Source organism: Pongo abelii, chromosome 18 (genome assembly GCF_028885655.2).
Source record: "Pongo abelii isolate AG06213 chromosome 18, NHGRI_mPonAbe1-v2.0_pri, whole genome shotgun sequence".
Taxonomy (NCBI): Eukaryota; Metazoa; Chordata; class Mammalia; order Primates; family Hominidae; genus Pongo; species Pongo abelii.
This window is the reverse complement of record NC_072003.2, coordinates 45,992,232-46,012,012: the sequence shown is the minus strand read 5'-3', so window position 1 is coordinate 46,012,012 and position 19,781 is coordinate 45,992,232. Positions and strand designations below refer to the sequence as shown.

General features: G+C 35.8%; 1 protein-coding gene across 9 annotated transcripts in view; it reads left to right on the top strand.

Moving 5' to 3' along the window:
* Positions 1-19,781, top strand: part of C18H16orf87 (chromosome 18 C16orf87 homolog) — a 72,701-nt gene that overhangs the window by 29,505 nt on the left and 23,415 nt on the right. For 2 of the 9 annotated variants that reach the window (XM_054533847.2, XM_054533846.2), the window contains exons 3-5: positions 3,290-3,472; positions 4,945-5,103; positions 10,039-11,054. In XM_054533847.2, coding sequence (XP_054389822.1) covers positions 3,290-3,472; positions 4,945-5,103; positions 10,039-10,157 — 461 coding nt within the window. In that variant the 3' untranslated portion in view covers positions 10,158-11,054. Of the gene's footprint in view, positions 1-3,289; positions 3,473-4,944; positions 5,108-8,696; positions 8,770-10,038; positions 11,055-19,781 lie in introns of those variants that run through there. The other 7 variants (XM_054533851.2, XM_054533850.2, XM_054533852.2 and 4 more) reach the window with 5 other exon arrangements.

Here is a 19,781-nt window from a genome sequence, read left to right as displayed (position 1 = left end):
AGTAAGAGAAGAGGGCTCCAGACAGAATCCTGGGGCCTTGACATTAGATTGGGAAAGCATCTGGGGGAAGGGCACACAGCAAAGGCGATTAGGAGGAGTGACTGATGAGATGAAGAAACTGGGGGAGCCTGAGAATCAAGCAAAATAATTTCAAGGAAAGTAGTAGTCATCTTTGTTGAATTTTTGAGAGATGGTGTAAGATGATAAGTGAGGTGTCTATTAAGATTTGATAACAGGTTTTTGTTGTTTTTGACAGTCAGTTTCATTGGGATAGGAACTATACTGGAATAGATTTGATGAGTGGAATGGGAGATGAGAAACTGAAGGCAGAAAGTACAGGCACCTCTTTTGAGAAGTTTGGCTGTGAAGAAGTTTGCAGAGATGACTGGGTAGCTGGGGGAACAAACCTAAATTCAGTGTTAGACTTTAATAGGCATACTATTTAAAGCTTCATCTATCACTAGTTCTCTTAACCTTTATTTTTTTGAGAAATTCTAAGCATATGCAAAAGTAGAAAATGACCAACCCTGCCCCATCCACAATTCTGTATACCTCTTCCCTTGCATCATTTTGAAGCAAATCCCATATAATTTCAGTTATAAATATTTCATTATGTTTCCAAAAGATGAACATTAAAAAATGTAAGCACAATGCCATTATAACATAAAAAATTAATGATAATTCCTTATTATTAAATATCCAACTTGTGTTCACATTTTCACTTTTCTCAAAAATTGTCTTAGAATTTTAAAAAGAGATTTTAAATAAGGTCCACAAATTGCTTATGGGTGCTATCTTATTTATTTATTTATTTATTTTTTGAGACAGAGTCTCACTCTGTCACCTAGGCTGGAGTGCAGTGGCACGATCTCAGCTCACTGCAGCCTCCTCCTCCTAGGTTCAAGCAATTCTCATGTCTTGGCCTCCTGAGTAGCTGGGACTACAGGCACACACCACCATGTCTGGCTAATTTGTGTATTTTTAGTAGAGACGGGGTTTCATCATGTTGGCTAGGCTGGCCTCGAACTCCTGACCTCAGGTGATCCGCCCCCTTTGGCCTCCCAAGGTGCTGGGATTACAGGCGTGAGCCACCACACCCCATCATTTGTTTAAGAACAGGGTGTAGCTTTGTCACCCAGGCTGAGACTGGGTCTTGCTATGTGGCCCAGGCTGGTCTTAAACTTCTGGCCTCAAGCAATACTCTTGCCTCGGCCTCCCAAATGCCTAAGGTGCTTTTGGATTACAGGCATGAGCTACTGAGCCTGGCTAGATTATATCTTTTTTAACCCTCTTATTATCTATTATTTTCTCTTTTCCTCCTTGCAAGTTAGATGTTGAAGAAATGGCATCACCTGTCCATTTGTATGTGCTGTTTGTATCCCCATGGTGTCACTTAACATATTCCTTGAATAACTTCTCTTTTTCCTATTAGTTGTAAGTTAGATCTAAGGGCTGGAGAGATTGGAATTTTTTTTTTTTTTTTTTTTTACAAGACTACTTAATAGGTAGTGATGTGTACCTCTATCCAGAGGTGCTTAAAGTCTGCTTCTCACTCTTTCTTTTTTTTTTTTGAGATGGAGTTCATTTTTGTTGCTCATGCTGGAGTACAATGGTGCTATCTCAGCTCACCGCAACCTCTGCCTCCTAGGTTCTAACGATTCTCCTGTCTCAGCCTCCCAAGTAGCTGGGATTACAGACACGTGCCACCACACCCAGCTAATTTTGTATTTTTAGTAGAGATGGGGTTTTGCCATGTTGGTCAGGCTGGTCTCGAACTCCTGACCTCAGGTGATCCACCTGCCTTGGCTACCCAAAGTGCTAGGATTACGGGTGTGAGCCACCGTGCCTGGCCTGCTTCTCTCTTTTAGTGATGTTAGTACCTGCTGATGTTTAGTGCTTAGAACCTTTAGTTCATTGCAGGTTGAAAAGTGTTGATACTCTGATTCTGTCATTCCTTCTTCATTTATTAGCTTTAATATGAGAAACCTCTTCATTTGCCCTTTGGTTACCCTGTGAGTAGCACAGTTTAAATAGAAAAAGCAGAAGAAATGCTTTGTTCTTGCCCTTTATTTAAGTTTTCAAAGTAATGAGTTGGTTCTTTAGTATCTTCGTATGGTGGCCAAGTAGTTTTTGTTTTTAATGTTAATGTACTCATATGCTTGATATATTTCAATCTATTACAGTTATTATTTTTATTGATGCTCAAATTGTCCTGTAATAGTGGGAGCCTCTTCATGTTAGCCCAAGTCTTTAACAACACCCTGCTTGTCTTTGATAACTTTCTTGCAATCTGGGATAATTAAATGTTCTTGTATTATCTGGTATATGTCTAATTTGAAACTTCAGATTAATTCTCCAAGGATATGGTATTTGGGGATAATATTACTATTTTACTTTTAATTTTTTTACAGCAGTCTATTAAACATACTTATTTTATAGTCTTTCACATTGTTCCCTTTAGTTCTTTGAATATGAATTTTTCTGTTTGTTTTGCCCCTTTACCACTGTGATTTTTGGCATTTGGGGAATTCTCTTTCTTGCTTTTGAGTGCAGGTATGTGTTAAAGCAAGGTATCATATTTTTTGTTTTTGTTTTTTTTTTTCTTTAAGTTTATTGTTTGTCTTATCCAACATTTTGATTTGTTTAGAGTGGGAGGGGTGGCTTCTTGCACTAATTAAATCACCATATTTAGTAAAGTTTCCCTATTGCTATTCCATTTATGGAACAACATGCTCTTATATCAGAAATTACCTTATCTGTGGCTAAAGTAAAAACTACTCACTTGCCTAGGGTTTTTATATTTGTTATGGATGCTTTCTGTTTGATTTTTATTGTAACCTTAATACATTATCTCTAAGATCACTTTTGCTTTTGCATATTTAACATATTTTAATCTTTAATTCAGGTAGAGGGCAAAAAGGCATGCAATTTTTTTTCCTTTCTTAATATTTCACTATTTTTAGCTTGGAAACAGGAAGAAAAAGGCAGAAAGGTTGCTATGGAATTGTGTGAACTTGTAGAGGCTGAAATTTAAGCTGCCAAATGAAGAAACTTGTTTTCTCTTCCAAGATTCCTCCTACTTCATGTGTTACTGTGATCTGAATTCTGTTGAATTTCTTTTTTTCTTATGTGGGTGTGGGGGAGACATATATGTTATGGTTGTAGTTCTATGAAATATGCCAGGAAGCATGCTCTAGTGCTATTTAGAAAGGAAAAGGAAGACAATGAGAACTTGGGCAAACAGTTCTTGCTAAGCCCTAAAATATATCACTTTTGTTCATCCATACAGAAAACAAGCATGAGGCCAAGAGGAGGCGAACAGAGAGAGTTAGGAGAGAGAAGATAAATTCTACAGTAAATAAAGATTTAGAAAACAGAAAGAGGTCTCGAAGTAACAGCCATTCAGATCATATCAGACGAGGAAGAGGAAGACCTAAAAGTGCATCTGCCAAAAAACATGAGGAAGAAAGAGGTATGAACAAATCAAGCAGTTTTTTTTTCAAGTATTAAATTGATCTGGGATCTTAATTAGGTAGTAGTGAAGAAAGTGGAGGCATTGAGCTCCTGGACTTAAAATCACAACTCATATTTTAGTTTGAAAGCATTTCCTCTGTGGTAGATGCTTATTATTTTTTAATCACAGGAATTTAATTCTTATTGGAAACCTAAAGGCTTAGTTAGGTAAAATTTACCTTGCTATAAACTGATGATAATAGAGTTCAAAGATAATTTGTATATGACATCCTGAAGAAGCCTGTTTAAATGATTGTACTTTTTTTTTTTTTTTTGAGACAGCATCTTGCTCTGTCACCCAGGCTGGAGTGCAGTGGCGCGGTTCATGGCTCACTGCAGCCTCAACCTCCAGGGCTCCGGTGATTCTTCCCTCAGCCTCCTGAGTAGCTGGGACTACAGGTGTGCACCATCATGCCTAGCTAATTTTTTGTAGAGGGGGGTTTCACCATGTTGCCTAGGCTAGTCTTGAACTTCTGGGCTCAAGCAGTCTGCCCTCCTTGGTCTCCCAAAGTGTTGGGACCTCTTTTGTTGTTGTTGTTGTTGTTGTTGTTGTCTTTTAAAGACATGTCTGAGTTCTGTTAAGACTACTTCAAACTATTATACTGTGAGTTTTAAAATTTTACTGTTGAAAGTGTTGGTGGAGTTTTTAATTGCTCATTGGGAGATTTGTGTGCTTCCTACTCTGAGGCAGCTTTTGCGTAGGTGAATTCTTCTTGGTCCAGAGTATATTTCTTTTTCTCCTTACAGGTCTTCTTTCTTCTGACGAATATCTACCAATAACTTGTTTTTAGACATTAAAACTTCAGTTTCTCTTTTTCTTTGATTTATGCATCTTTTTAAAAACTTACAGAAAATTTCAACATATGCAAAAGTAGAGAAAATAGTATAATGAACCTCTATATGTCCACAAATACCTTTTTAAAATTGAGACTTTCAAGCCAGTAGTTAATTTAAAGGGATAGTTGCTCTTTATTGTTCTTTAAAAACCTCTGTCAAAATGATTTCATCTTCACTGAAATGCATTTTTAATTTCTTACACTATTTGTGAGTTGTGCTTTGCTTTTCAGACATTCTGTCTTAGATAACTCAAGTGCTTTTTGTATAAATCTAAATTTCACTTATTTTAGACAATAAGAACATTCTACCAGTTCGCTATTTCTCTCTGCTTTATGTGCTTTTATTTGAATAAATTTACTATTGCTAGAAAACAGCTTCACCAGTATAGCCATTCCTAGTTTTTATCAAAGTTAAAGGTGTCTTAGTATTGTATGGCTAAAGGAGTAAGGTTTATATCATTTTTGACTGTATTCTAGGAAGGCTGTACTAAGGTACTCCATATTCCTTGGGCAATTTTACTGCTTTTCTCTTTCTATTATGCTCTTCCAGAGGGTTTGAGTTATTTGTTCAATTTGTATGTTTCTTTAACAATAGGGTGCAGGAAACCTATGCCGAGGACTATTTTAGAAGGGAAACTAGGTAAAGAAAAGTCAGCAGAGAAAAAGGAAAAGAAATACTGCGTGGCTCAGAAAACAACATTCTTTTCAGTTGAAGGAGAGGGAATGCAGCTGAAAGAAGAGAATGCTTCTGGTGGTGGGTGAGAGAAGATGAGAAAGCAGATAATGACAGTCTTTAGCTGGGGAAATGAAGTCTATATACTTGTGGTAGAACTGTATATATGCAGGATTTCAGCTTTTATTTCATGATTACTTGAAAAAAGAAGCATTTATTTGGCTGTAAATATTTTTTAGGCATTTTCTGTTTATTACAGAAAAATTTTAAGGAAGCTATTTCTAGAGTAAGATATGCTTTTAATTTTTTTGTTTTTGATACAAATTGCAGGAAATTGCTTAAATTAATTTTTGTAGCACAAACTGAAATCTTATGTAGACTGTGAAGTCATTACACTTTTTCTGTAAAGAGCCAGATAGTAAATGTTTTAGGCTTTGTGGGCCATACTATCTCTGTCACAACTACTCAGCTCTGCCATTGTAGCTGGAAAGCAGCCATAAACTATGCATAAATGAATGGGCATGCCTGTGTTCCAGTAATACTTTATAAAGCAGGTGGTGGGCCACATTTGGTACTTGTACTATAGTTTGCCAATCTCTTTCTTTCTTTTTCTTTCCTTGCTTTTTTTTTTTTTTTTTCCTTCTGAGATAGGGTCTCACTCTGTTACCCAGGCTGGAGTGCAGTGAAGTGATCATGGCTTACTTCAGCCTCAAACTCCTGGGCTCAAGTGATCCTCCTGCCTCAGCCTTCCAAGTAGCTGGGACTAGAGGTGCATGCCACCATGCCAGGCTACTTTTTTTACTTTTAGTATAAATGAGGTCTCACTATGTTGCTCAGGCTGGTCTCAAACTCCTGGGCTCAAGGGATCCTTTCAGCTTGGCCTTCCAAAGTGCTGGGATTGCAGGCATGCATGAGCCACTGCACTCGGCCTAGTTAGCCAGTCTTTGTTGTAAACCATTGTACTCTTAAATATAATATGGACAAGAACTATTAGGTTGGTGCAGAAGTAATTGCGGTTTTACTTTTGTACCAGTCTAACATGAACTTTTGAAATGTCTGTGTTTTAGAATAGATTTCTTGGATATGCTTCTTAGTGCTAAATAGCTATTTAGTTGGTTTTTATTGATTCCTTGCTCTTAGAGCATTTGAAAATTTTGAAGCAGTTTTAACTTTATTTTAACCATGAATTAAGGAAAACCTGACAATATGTCTAAAAAACCTAACTTAAAAATGGACTTTTCTATCTAGTCAGATGAGAGATCCAAAGGGGGAAAAATGACTTTTCTATTTTGAAACAGAATAAGAAGGAAGAATGGAAAAGGAAAGCTTGTTAGACATCATCATAATAATATATCTTTATAAAGTCATAAAAACAAATCATTAAACAACAATTTTTGGTTAGTCTAATGTAAGTCTTCGTTTTATATATAAGGGTATTCTGAATATTATAATATAGAAGTGACATTTTGACTGATTAAAATATGTTAGGCAATTCTGAACATCATATTAATGAACTTAAGAATGAATGGGTCAGGCGTGGTGGCTCACGCCTGTAATCCCAGCACTGTGGGAGGCTGAGGCTGGTGGATCACGAGGTCAAGAGATCAAGACCATCCTGGCCAACATGGTGAAACCCCGTCTCTACTAAAAATACAAAAAAAAATTAGCCGGGTGTGGTGGTGCATGCTTGTAGTCCCAGCTACTTGGGAGGCTGAGGCAGGAGAATCAGTTGAGCCCAGGAGGCGGTGGTTGCAGTGAGCTGAGATCGCGTCACTGCACTCCAGCCTGGCGACAGAGTGAGACTCTGTCTCAAAAAAAAAAAAAAAAAAAAAAGAATGAATGTAGACTTCAAGCTGAAGATTGTGGATTGAAGAAACACATCTAGCTCTAAACTCCTTTGGGGAAATCTAACAAAGAAACTGATTTTTATTACACAGTTACCTAAAAGTCAGGAATTTGTGTATCAGTTATGTCTGGAAGTAGAAGTGAAATTGAGGCTAAAAATGAGAAGATTGTTTGCAAGTCTTTTTATGAATAGCCCGCTAGGACTGTTTACCCTCTTATCCCCCAAGTTTATCCTTTGAAAAGGTAAATAATACAGTCTTTGGTCTCAGGAACACCAGGTGTCTGTTGACAGCCAGGATACCATGTTAAGATCAGGAAGCCTAGGTGAAAATTGGACATAGTAAATACTGAGTTCTTGAGTTTGGCTTATTAGCGTCCAGGTAAAAAAAGATTGAACATATCTTCTCTAGAGAATCCGAAGGACCGAAGAGAAAAGGCCCTAAATAAAGATACTCTCATTAGAGATTCACAGAGAAGTGGCCTAATTGGATCATCCTAATCTGATGACTACAGTCAAGCTCCACATATGTGTACGTTTCTAATCAGCTTCTTTGGTCACTCTCCTAAATATGAGCATATTGCCAAGAATTACTCAGATATCTGGAAGAAAGCATCTATTATAGTATGAAAATCTAAGACCAAATCAACAGGAGAGAAAAAATAACTTGGAAAAAAGCAAGTTTTTGCAGGGAAAAGAAAAACTATAAATAGAAACTATTATTAATATCTTTAGCAAAAGAAGTAATTGTAATTGTAAAACGAACAAGATGATATTTAAAAGGAAATTGCAGAGGTCAAAAAGCCAGTTGGAAAATGAACTTTAAAATATTCCAAAAAACCCCAAAACATAGATGATACACAGAAATGAACAACTTTAATAAAAGGCTTAAAGATAAAATTGAAGAAAGGTTCCAGAAAGTATAGCAATTGAAAAGAGATGGAAAAAACAAAATGGAAACCGTAAGAAATTTAGAGGACCAGTGTGAGGTCTGACATCTGTAAATAATTTAAAGGTTCAGATAAGGAACATGGAAGATGGAGGAGAAGGAAGTCATCAACGACTTTAACAATGGCAGTTATTTATTCAAGAAAATTTTTCCAACCAGAAGGGACATTGAGTTTCTTTGTTAAAAGGGCCTACAAATTCCCAGTCTAATGGATGGTTAAAAAGAGAAATTATACCAGAGTTTGTCATCATATCTCATATCTTTTGTTAAAGAAAATTTTTCAGGTTTTCAGAAAAAAGAAAAGCAAAATGATATTGGAACTAATACAATGGAATATTACCCAGCAAAGAACAAACTGCTGATATATGAATAGCATCAATGAATTTCAAAAACATGTTGAGCAAAATAAGCTAGACACAAAAGAGTACATACTATATATGATGCCGTTTATATGAAGTTTAGGAACAGACAATGATTCTGTGGTAATAGAAATCAGAACAGTGGTTGCTTGTAGGTGTAGAGAGGGATTGGCTGGAAAGAAGCATGAGGAATTTCTGGAGGAAATTTGTTATATGTTGATTGTGACATGGTTTACATGTTTGTATATGTTTGTCAGAACTCCTCCAGTTGAACACATAAAAGATCTGTGTATTTCACTATATGTAAATTTATCATTGATTTTAAAAATAACTATAAAAAAGGTATTGGGTTTTCTCAACAATGGCACCAGTAGTCAGAAGACAGTTTACTGCCTTCACAGTTCTAAGCGGAAACCTACAAGTCTATACTCAATCAAACTATGAATTAATGTGAAGGTAGACTAAAGATATTTTCTGACATTCAGGGTCTCAAAAAATTTGCTACCAATACTCCCTTTCTCAGGAAGCCCCTACAAGTTACCTGCTACCAAAATGAAGAAATAAACCAAGAAAGGATCTTTGGATTCAAGACAAAGGTGGGTCCACCTGACTCTAGAGATGAGAGTCTCCAGCATGATGCTGATGAAAGAGCACAAGATGATAATTTTGCAGTAAGCCTAGAGAGCAACCATTTCATACTGGAGCACGTTGGAAGACTTGGAGAGATTTCTTCAAGAAGATAAAAATGATAAAATACCTGATATGTGTAAACATCCTGAAAAATGGTTTATACATCTAGGAAAGACTTTGGGTTGAGTTAGAAATGAAAACTAAGCAAGTAAAAAGAGAATCATTTCAGGGAAAACAATGTAAAGGAAAAGTGAAAAATCACTTACCATAGGCATAATAATGTAATCACTGAAAATTGATGTTACTGAAGTTGTGATTTAATTATAGTGAGAAGATGAGGGATGGGCAGAGTGTTTATTGGGGCAAGAGATGCAAAACAATGTAACCCTTATTTTCCGTGGTGGAAAGTGAATCAGTAATGCCTAAAACCCTGAAGTAGCATCTTGTACAAATGTTACTTAGAGACTTGTTTTTGTAAAAGCAAAAAGGAACAACTGAAAAAAAAAAAAGTAGTCACAAAAAAAGTAGTTGCATTTGGAGAATGGGAAATGTGCATGGGGCAAAGGACTTCTGTTTTTTTTTTAACAAGTTTTATAAAAATGATTTGATTGTAAATTATATGCATTTAACTTTGATTAGAATGTCAAAACAAAATAAACAAAAATAGAATCAGGGGATCCTGAAAAAGTAACTTGGAAGAATATATACCAAGATGTTAATTGTGATTTTTGCTGACTCATGAGATTACGAGTGATTTTTATTTTCTTTTTCAAATTTTCTGTGAACTTGGATTACATTTGTAATCGAGAGGGGAAAAATAGAAATAAATGTCATTTCCTGTATAAGAAGATGAAGATGAATATGTTAATGTATTCATAAAGTCACCATTGATGTTCAGAAGGGGACCATCTCTCAGAGTGAATTTCGTCTAGCAGAGAAAATTCATTTTGATTGAGACAGTGAGGAGATAGAAATGTATGAGATTCTTAGAGAAATGATGTAGCTGTTAGAGTGCCTGTGGATAGAAATATATATTGTCTTCATTTAATCTTCATTTCAGTAACTCCTTTGTATAATTTTAAAAACTTTTTAGTTCAGTAGCATAGTAACATTTAATGTATATTGTAGTATTATATATAATACTGTCATTTGAAGAAATACTTGAAAGCTTTAAAAAATTTAAATTTACTGCGTCTACTGCCTTTATATTAAACTTTCCCTTTTTCTTTTAACAGAGAAACAGGAAAAGGAAATTGACATCTATGCTAACCTGTCTGATGAAAAGGCTTTCGTGTTTTCAGTCGCCTTGGCAGAAATAAATAGAAAAATTATCAATCAAAGACTTATTCTCTGATACTTGTTTGCAAAATCTGCTGAAACTTCTGTAAGGATAACATCAGCAAATTCTCAAACAGTTATGGACTCTCAGGAGCATTCTGACTGCATCAATAAGGGCCATTGATTGTTTCTTTCTCTCCTGTTGTTTAGCCTGTGCCACACTTTGGGAGCAAAGCTGTGTAGGCTTGGACTATTCTGGGATTTCCTTGTTTACCAAGGAGTATTGTCAGTGTTTTGTGTTTGGGATATAAGTAAGTGTATTTGCCAAAAAAAAAAAATGCTGGATGGATGTTAAAGGATAAAAAGTGATGGGGTGTGGGGTAGGTATGAAAACTAGGGTAATAAGATGCTTGATTGTTTTCAGGTTTGCCACCAGAGATGCAATATTTTAAATACTGTCAGAAAGAGTGATTTTTAAAAATATATATTTCAGATTTTCAGTGCTAACAGATTGCATATATACAGTTCATTTACTTTTATTAAATTGGCAATTGATATTTTATTGAATGGGGAATTAAGAATATAAACTGTAAATTTTGTCTTAAATTGATTTTTTTTCTTGGCCTTTATTTTTATTACTTAAGGTATGAGTTATATTTTAGGAGATACTTTCTAGACAGTTTGAAGTTTGGGTGCTATATGAAGAAAAACATTTAATAATATACTCAGATATAAACACCTTGTTTTCTTGAATGTAATTTATTTATTAGTTAAAAAAAAAAACAAACTTCTGCTCTCAAGATGGTGCCTGTTAACCTAAACATGAAATATATTTATTACATGCAAAATATTTCTTAGCCACTTTTAAGCAGTAATGTTTTATCTGAATGGATATTCGTTTATACATCCTGATAATTATTTAAATTGTTACTTTCACTCTGGAAGAAAAAATAAACCTTAATATTGAAACTAAGTAGATTAAATAGTGTGATAAAAGTTTTTTGTTCTGGTGAAGTTTGTGAAATATATTTAAATTCTTAATTTTTCTAGTGTTAAGTCATAATCATTTATAGTTGATTTATATTAAATCCTTTTGCATTTTGGCATATCAATTTAATGATTAACATATTCAAACTTGGCAATCACTCCCCTTATTTTCAGTCCCTCTTCCCCCAATCTGTTTGGAAATCCTTTTAAAGCCTTCTTACAGAAGATAGTCATCAGTTAGATTTAGCCCCCTTTTAAGAGAATCTCCCTTTCAATTTTAGCAGTAACATTATCAACTTCAGACTTCATCCTGCATCTCCCATCAACCTCCTCAAAGAAAAAAGGTCAACATTTTTTCCTACTTTATTTAAATGGTAACCAGCAGAGGGAGCTTAAGAGGTTCTCTAGATAGGATATAGAATTTTCCTAAGGATACCTTTTCCTTTAATCCCTGTATCTATCTGCAGGTACTACTATAACTATTTTGTATGCATTTTATTTGTTTATTTAGGAGACAGAGTCTTGCTCTGTCGCCCAGGCTGGAGTGCAGTGGCACTATCTCAGCTCACTGCAACCTCTGCCTCCTGGGTTCAAGTGATTCTCATGCCTCAGCCTCCCGAGTAGCTGTGACTAGAGGCGTGTGCCACCATGCCTGGCTATTTATTTATTTATTTTTTGTATTTTTTAGTACAGATGGGGTCTCACCATGTTGGCCAGGCTGATCTCAAATTCCTGGCCTTAGGTGATCTGCCTGCCTTGGCCTCCCAAAGTGCTGGGATTACAGGCATGAGACACTGCACCCAGCCTTGTATGCGTTTTAGAGTCTTAACTAGTAGTTTCCCCAAGAATGTAACGTGATTTTATCTTTGAAACATACTGTAAGGAAACTTTTGATTTTAAGCAAAAAAGCTTAAAAATGGTTAATATCTAAAAATGCTTGTATACATATATATGTCCTCAGAAAAAGCAAGAACAGCTTGTGGAATAAGCACCTCTTTAAGGAATTATTGATGTCAGAGTCTATCCATTTAAAGCTGAAGACCATTACAGGAAAGTCATGTTAAAATATTCATTGGATATGGTAAAGGAGGTACTGGTGGCTGGGCTGGAGCTTGCCGTGTAGAAAAGTAATTACTTCAGATCTCATAATGTTAAATTATTGGCTTGTTTAAAAATTTCCTTGGCAGAGAGGCAAATTAGGTTTCCTGTGTGACATAACCTATTAACCAATTTTTCAAAAAATTGTATTCTATGAGCTTTCTTGTTATAAAGCTAAAAAATTTAATTTGTCTAGGCATGTTGTAATGGTCCCAGAAAATATTACTTTGTCACTGGTGTCAGAGAAACCTCTGTCATCAGCAGATGTCCTAAGAGTATAATTATAGTTCTTAATCCAAAATTTGTTCCACTCTGATATCTATAAATGATATGATTATTCAAAATACCTTGAAATGATTCCACAATTAGATTAGGTCTGTTGAAGATAACTTATTCTTAAATATGAGTAAGATTAAATAAAAGTAGTTTGAGAGTTGTTACTCCCTGCCTCAACTCCATGGTATTCCAAAATGTTTTTGTGGGCACTTTAATACTTGTAGTTTGATTTTGTTTGTTAGTTTTTGAAATGAACATTTCTTAGATTTTTGTGGGCATTTTTTGGCTGTATTTAAATGTAAATGATATAAAAGTAAGGGAAATTCTGCAAATTATTTCTTGTGTAGTAATCAGTGGAAGTGATCAAACAGCTTGAAGCAGTTTATGATAAAAATTTAAAATTGCAAATGACCTGAAAATTTAGCCGGAGTCTGTTCTTATTTCTTTAAATTTCAGAAATACTTAAGGAAAAAAAAAAGGTCAGTATGATTTCTGAGATTCAACAGATAGTGTTCTCCCTCAGATAAGATTTCAAATTGAAGAGTATTTGACTTCTTTAACTCTAGTAATTGCACTTGATTCTCTAATTCTGACGATTAAAATGACTTGGCAATATTTAATTTTGGCTTGCCTTTCAATCTGCATGTTTGTCTTAAATTTAGAAAAATTAAGCTCTTTACTTACTTTTATATAAAATATTAATTGGCCGGGCATGGTGGCTTACACCTGTAATCCCAACACTTTGGGAGGCCAAGGCAGGAGAGTTGTTTGAAGCCAGGACTTTGAGACCAGCCTGGGCAACATGATGAGACAGTGTCTCTACAAAACGTAAAATTAGCTGGGTGTGGTGGTTCCAGCTACTAGGCAGCTGAGGCTAAAGGATCACTTGAGCCCAGGAGTTCGAGGCTGCAGTGAGTGATGATCTTGCCACTGCACTCCAGCCTGGGAGGCAGAGCAAGAAAATACTGTCTGAAAAAAGTATTGAATTTGTTTGATTCCACTTTCAAAATATGCTCTAGATACAGGTAGTCATTCTGCCAAATTGTGTTCTTCTCTAAAACATTTTGTCCGTCATTCTTTGAAACTCATTCTTAATTATTTCCACTTTACCTTCTAGTTTGGTTTGATGCCTTATATTCTTGCTAGTTAAAAGCATTTTTTTCCTAGTATTTTCTGTCTTTCTAGCCTTTAAGGCATATTGTTGTTAACAAATCTCTTATTTAAGTTAATTAAAGTTTTTTCTGTACAGCTGGGTTCTTTTACTACATGACAAGCTTTATTTTTACATTTGGAAGTACATGTATATATGTTTATATATTTTTATTCTCAGGATCTGTTTTCTAGGGAACTATTTTTTTAAATTATTCTTTTGTGCTGCCTTAACCCATTTATTATAGTTTGAATATTAGTAGTACTTACTGCTCAAAGATTACAACTATACTAATAAGTATCCTAACATACAAAGCAGACTCTCCAGGATTAAAACTATGAGACATATAACAGAGTCTGGAATAGAATAATTCTTTTTACCCCAGTCAAGTATTTGCCTTTTGCCTTATTAAGGAATCTGTTTTGTTCTTTTATTGATAATTCCTTTCTTTTTTTCTTTGCCTTATTGCACTGGTTGGGACTTTTTGCCTTGATCCAATTGTAGGGGGGAACATTCAGTCATTAAGCATTAAATAACTTTGTTGTTGTTGTTGGCTTAAAAAAATACCCTTTAGTAGATTGAGGGTAGTCTCTTTTATTTCTGCTTGTTGGAAGTTTTTTGTCAGGAACAGATGTTGAATTTTGTCAGATGCTTTTTCTGCATAATTGATAGGACCTTTTTTCTCCCCTTTAGAATGTTCATATGTTGAAACATACTGATAGATTTTCTTTTTTTTTTTTTGACACGGAGTCTCACTCTGTCACCCAGGCTGGAGTGCAATGGTGCGATCTTGGCTCACTGCACCCTCTGCCTCTTGGGTTCAAGCTTCCCTCACCAGCCTCCCAAGTACCTGGGTATACAGGTGTGCATCACTATGCCCGGCTAATTTTTGAATTTTTAGTAGAGATAGGTGTTTCCCATGTTGGCCAGGCTGGTCTTCAACTCCTGACTCAGCCTCCCAAAGTGTTGGGATTACAGTCTCGCTCTGTCGCCCAGGCTGGAGGGGCAGTGGTGCGATCTTGACTCAATGCAACCTTGCAACCTCTGCCTCCCGAGTTCAAGCGATTCTCCTGCCTTAGCCTCCCGAGTAGCGGGAATTATAGGCGCACGCCGCTACGCCCAGCTTATTTTTGTATTTTTAGTAGAGATGGAGTTTCACCATGTTGGCCAGGCTGGTCTCGAACTCCTGAGCTCAGGTGATCCACCCGCCTTGGCTTCCCAAAGTGCTGGGATTACAGGCATGAGCCACCGCGCCCGGCTGCATTTCTCTTTTGTAAGAACCTGCTCTGGTTTATTGATATTTTGCTGTTTTTCTGTTTTAAGTTTCATTAATTTCTGATCTTTACTATTTTCTCCTTTCTTTGCTTTGGGCTTATTTGCTCCCTTTTCTAGCTTATTGTGGCGGAAGCTCAGATCATTGATTTTATGATTTATTTATTTATTTATTTATTTAATTCAAGACTGATCAGAAGGCTTTTTGTGCTTTTCTAACAAAAGCATTTAATGCTATAAATTTCCCATTTGCTTCATCTCACAAATGTTATTGTGTTGTAATTTTGTGTTCAATTTAGAATATTTCTGATTTTTCTTGATATTATAATTTTCAAATATAGTTTTTTTCAGTTATCTTTCTGATACTGATTGTAATTTATTGTTTTTTTAAACTATAGTTCTTTGAATAGTTTTGCAGTATTTGCTCTAGGGATTACTATAAACATACTTCACTTTTTACAGTTCATTTAGAAGTCAATGTTTTACCAGTTCAAGTGGAATGTAGAAAAATCTTACCACTGTTTACATTCCTTTACCCTCTCCCCTTTGTGTTATAATTTTCTTATAAATCATAAGACTTGTCTGGGCACAGTGGCTCACCCCTGTAATCCCAGGACTGGGAGGCCGAGGCGAGCAGATTGCTTAAGTCCAGGAGTTCGAGACCAGCCTGGACAACATGGTGAATCCCCGACTCTACAAAAAATACACAAAATTAGCTAGGCGTGGTAGCATGTTCCTGTAGTCCCAGCTACTCAGGAGGCTGAAGTGGGAGGATTACTTGAGCCCAGGAGGCAGAGGTTGCAATGAGCCAAGATCACTTCACTCCACTCCAGCCTGGGTGACAGAGCTAGACACTGTGTCTCAAAAAATAAAAAATAAGACTCATCAGACAATGTATTTTTTCCTTACAACTATCATAGATATTTTTAAGAACCCAAGAGGAAAACAGTCTATCACATTTACCACAATATTTATCATTTGTATTAATCTTCCTTAATTCCTGATGTTCCAAGTTTACATCGGTATCAGTCCTTTTCATCTGGAAAATTTCTTTTAGTGCAGGTCTATTGACATTTAATTCTCTTATTTTTTCTTCATCTGAGAATGTCTTTATTTTGCCTTAATTCATGAAAGATATTTTTGCTGGATATAAAATACTGTGTTGACAGTTCTGTTCTTTCAGCCTCCATGGTTTCTGATGAGAAATGTGCAGCCATTAAAGTAATATTTCCCCTATATGAAACATGTTATTTTTCTCTGAGTATTTTCAGGAATCTTTGTCTTTGGTTTTTATTGGTTTGATTATGATGTGCCTGGGTGTTTGAATTTATTCTCTTTGGGATTTGTTGAGCTTAAATTTGTAAGATTATGCCTTTCATCAAATTATGTAAAGTTTTAAACCATTCAGATATTTTCTGCTCTACTTTCTCCTCCCTCTTAGGCTCCAGTGATGCAAATGTTAGACTCTTTGGTATTATCTCACAGATCTCAGAACCTCTGTTCATTTATTTTATTTTAATAAATTATTTCAGTTAACAAAATCGTATATTGTATACAGCATGATGTTTCAATATGTATGTTCACATTGTAGGATGTCTAAAGTAAAGATAATGAACATATGCATTATCATGTATACTTACCATTTTTTTGTGGCTGGAACAATTCTCTTGGCAATTTTCAAGTATACAATATATTATTAACTATAGTCGTTATGCTGTATATTGATCTCTTGAACTTATGCCTCCTAACTGAAAGTTTGTTTCATTTGACCAGCATCTCCCTAGCTCCCCTCCCTCACCACTGGTAACCACCATTCTACTCTCTGTTTCTATGAGTTTGACTTTTTTAGATTCCACATGTAAGTGAGGTTATACAATACTTGTTTTTTTGTGCCTGGCTTATTTCACTTAATATTCACCAGGTTCATCCATATTGTCATAAATGGTAGGATTTCCTTTTTAATGGCTGAAGAGTATTCTACTGTGTGTATATACTACATTTTCTTTTTTTTTTTTTTTTGAGATGGAGTCTCGCTGTGTCACCCAGGCTAGAATGCAGTGGCGTGATCTTGGCTCACTGCAAGCTCTGCCTCCCAGGTTCACACCATTCTCCTGCCTCAGCCTCCCGAGTAGCTGGGACTACAGGCGCCCGCCACCATGCCCGGCTAATTTTTTTGTATTTTTTAATTGAGACGGGGTTTCACCGTGTTAGCCAGTATAGTCTTGATCTCCTGACCTTGTGATCTGCCCACCTTGGCCTTCCAAAGTGCTGGGATTACAGGCATGAGCCACTGTGCCCGGTCTATGCTACATTTTCTTTATCCATTCATCTGTTGAACACTTACATTGATTTTATATCTTGACTATTGTGAATAATGCTACAATGAAAATGGGAGTGCAGATATCTCTTCAACGTACAACGTACTGACTTCATTTCCTTGGATATATACCCAAAAATGGGATTGCTGGATCATAAGGTAGTTCTATTTTTAGTTTTTTGATGAACCTCCATACCATTTTCTGTAATGGCTGTACCAGTTTACATTCCCACCATCAGTGTACAGGATTTTCTGTTTCTCCACATCCTGACCAACACTTGTTATTTTTTGTCTTTTTAATAATAGCCATTCTGACAGGTGTGAGCTGATATTATGGTTTTGATTTACATTTCCCTGATGATTAGTGATGCTGAGCACTTTTTCATATATGTGTACACCATTTGTATGTCTTCTTTTTAAGAAATGTCTATTCACATCCCTTGCCCATTTTTAAATTGGGTTATTTTCTTGCTATTGAGTTGTTTGAATTACTTATGTATTTTGGATATCAACTCCTTAGATGTATGTTTTGCAAATATTTCCTCCCATTCAACAGATTATCTCTTCACTCTTGATTGTTTCCTTTGCTGTGTAGAAGCTTTTTAGTTTGATGTAGTCTCACTTGTTTGTTTCTGCTTTTGTTGCCTGTGCTTTTGGTGTAATAGTCAAAAATCATAGCCAATGCCAATATCAAGGAGTTTTTCTAGCTTGTTACCTGTTTTCTTCTAGTAATTTTATGATTTCTGGTCTTAGGTTTAGGTTTTTTAATCCATTTTGAGTTGATTTTTTGTATATGGTGTAAGGTAAGGGTCCAGTCTAGTTCTTTTGCATATGGATAGCCTGTTTTCCCAACACCATTTGTTGATGATACTATCCTTTTTCCATTGTGTCTTCTTGGTGGCCTTGTCGAAAATTAGTTGAACATATATGATTGGGTTTGTTTCTGGACTTGCTATTCTTTTCCATTGGTGTATGTGTCTGTTTTTATGCTAGTACCATACTGTTTTGATTAGCTTTGTAATATAATTTGAAATCATGAATTGTGATACCTCCAACTTTGTTTTCCTTTCTCAAGATTGTTTTTGCTATTTGGGGTCTTTTGTGTTTTTTTAAGAGTTTTTTTTTTTTTCTGTGAAGAATGTCATTGGAATTTTGATAGGGGTTGGGTTGAATCTGTATCATTTTGGGTAATATGGGTAGTTTAAATAGTATTCTTCAAATCTATGAACATGGGATATCTTTCCTTTTTTGTGTCTTCGGTTTCTTTCATCAATGTTTTGTAGTTTTCAGGGTACAGATCTTTATTAGTTAAAATTATTTCTGGGCTGGGTGTGATGGCTCACGCCTGTAATCCCAGCACTCTGGGAGTCCGAAGCAGGTGGATCACGAGGTCAGGAATTCAAGACCAGCCTGGCCAAGATGATGAAACCCCATCTCTACTAAAAATACAAAAATTATCCGGGTATGGTGGTGGGTGCCTGTAATCCCAGCTACTTGGGAGGCTGAGGCAGAGAATTGCTTGAACCTGGCAGGTGGAGGTTGCAGTGAGCCGAGATTGCGCCACTGCACTCCAGCCTGGGCAACAGAGCGAAACTCCATCTCAAAAAAAAAAAAAAAGTCTAAGTATTTTATTATTTTCATGCTATTGTAAATGTGATTTTTTTCTTGGATAGATTGTTATTGGTGTAAAGAAATGCAACTGATATTTGTATTTTGATTTTGTATCTTACAACTTATTAATTCATTTATTCTAATAATTTTTCTATGAAGTTGTTAGGGTTATCTATATTGAGGATCATGTCATCTACAAATGGATAATTGTACTTCTTTCTTTCTGATATGATGCCTTTTATTTATTTTTCTTGCCTGATTGCTCTTGCTAGTATCTTTAGTGCTATGTTCAGTGGAAGTATTGAGTGGGCATCCTTGCCTTACACAGATCTTAAAGGAAAAGCTTTCAGTTTTTTCCCCATTAATGATATTAGCTGAGAATGTAGGCTGTTCATAAATTGCCTTTATTACGTTGAGGAATTTGTCTTTTATATTTATTTTGTTGAGAGTTCTTTTATCATAAAAGGATGTTATGTCATTGCGATGTCTGACTTTAGTATTAGGGTGATGCTGCCCTCAAAGTGAGTTCAGAACTTCTACTTTTTGGCAGAGTTTAAGAAGGATTGGTATAAATTCTTTTTTTGTTTTCTGAGACAAGAGTTTTGCTCTTGTTGCCCAGGCTGGAATGCAGTGGCGTGATCTTGGCTCATGCAACCTCCGCCTCCTGGGTTCAAGTGATTCTCCTGCCTTGGCCTCCTGAGTAGTTGTAATTACAGGCGTCTGCCACCACGCCTGGCTAATTTTTGTATTTTTAGAAGAGATGGAGTTTCACCATGTTGGGCAGGCTGGTCTTAAACTGCTGACCTCAGGTGATCTGCCTGCCTCAGCCTCCCAAAGTGCTAGGATTACAGGCATGAGCCACTGCACCTGGTTAGTATTAATTATTTTAATATTTGGTAGAATTCAACCATGAAGCCATCTGGTCCTGGGCTTTTCTTTGATGAAAAGTGTTTTATTACAACTTTAATATTTTTATTTGTGATTGGTAT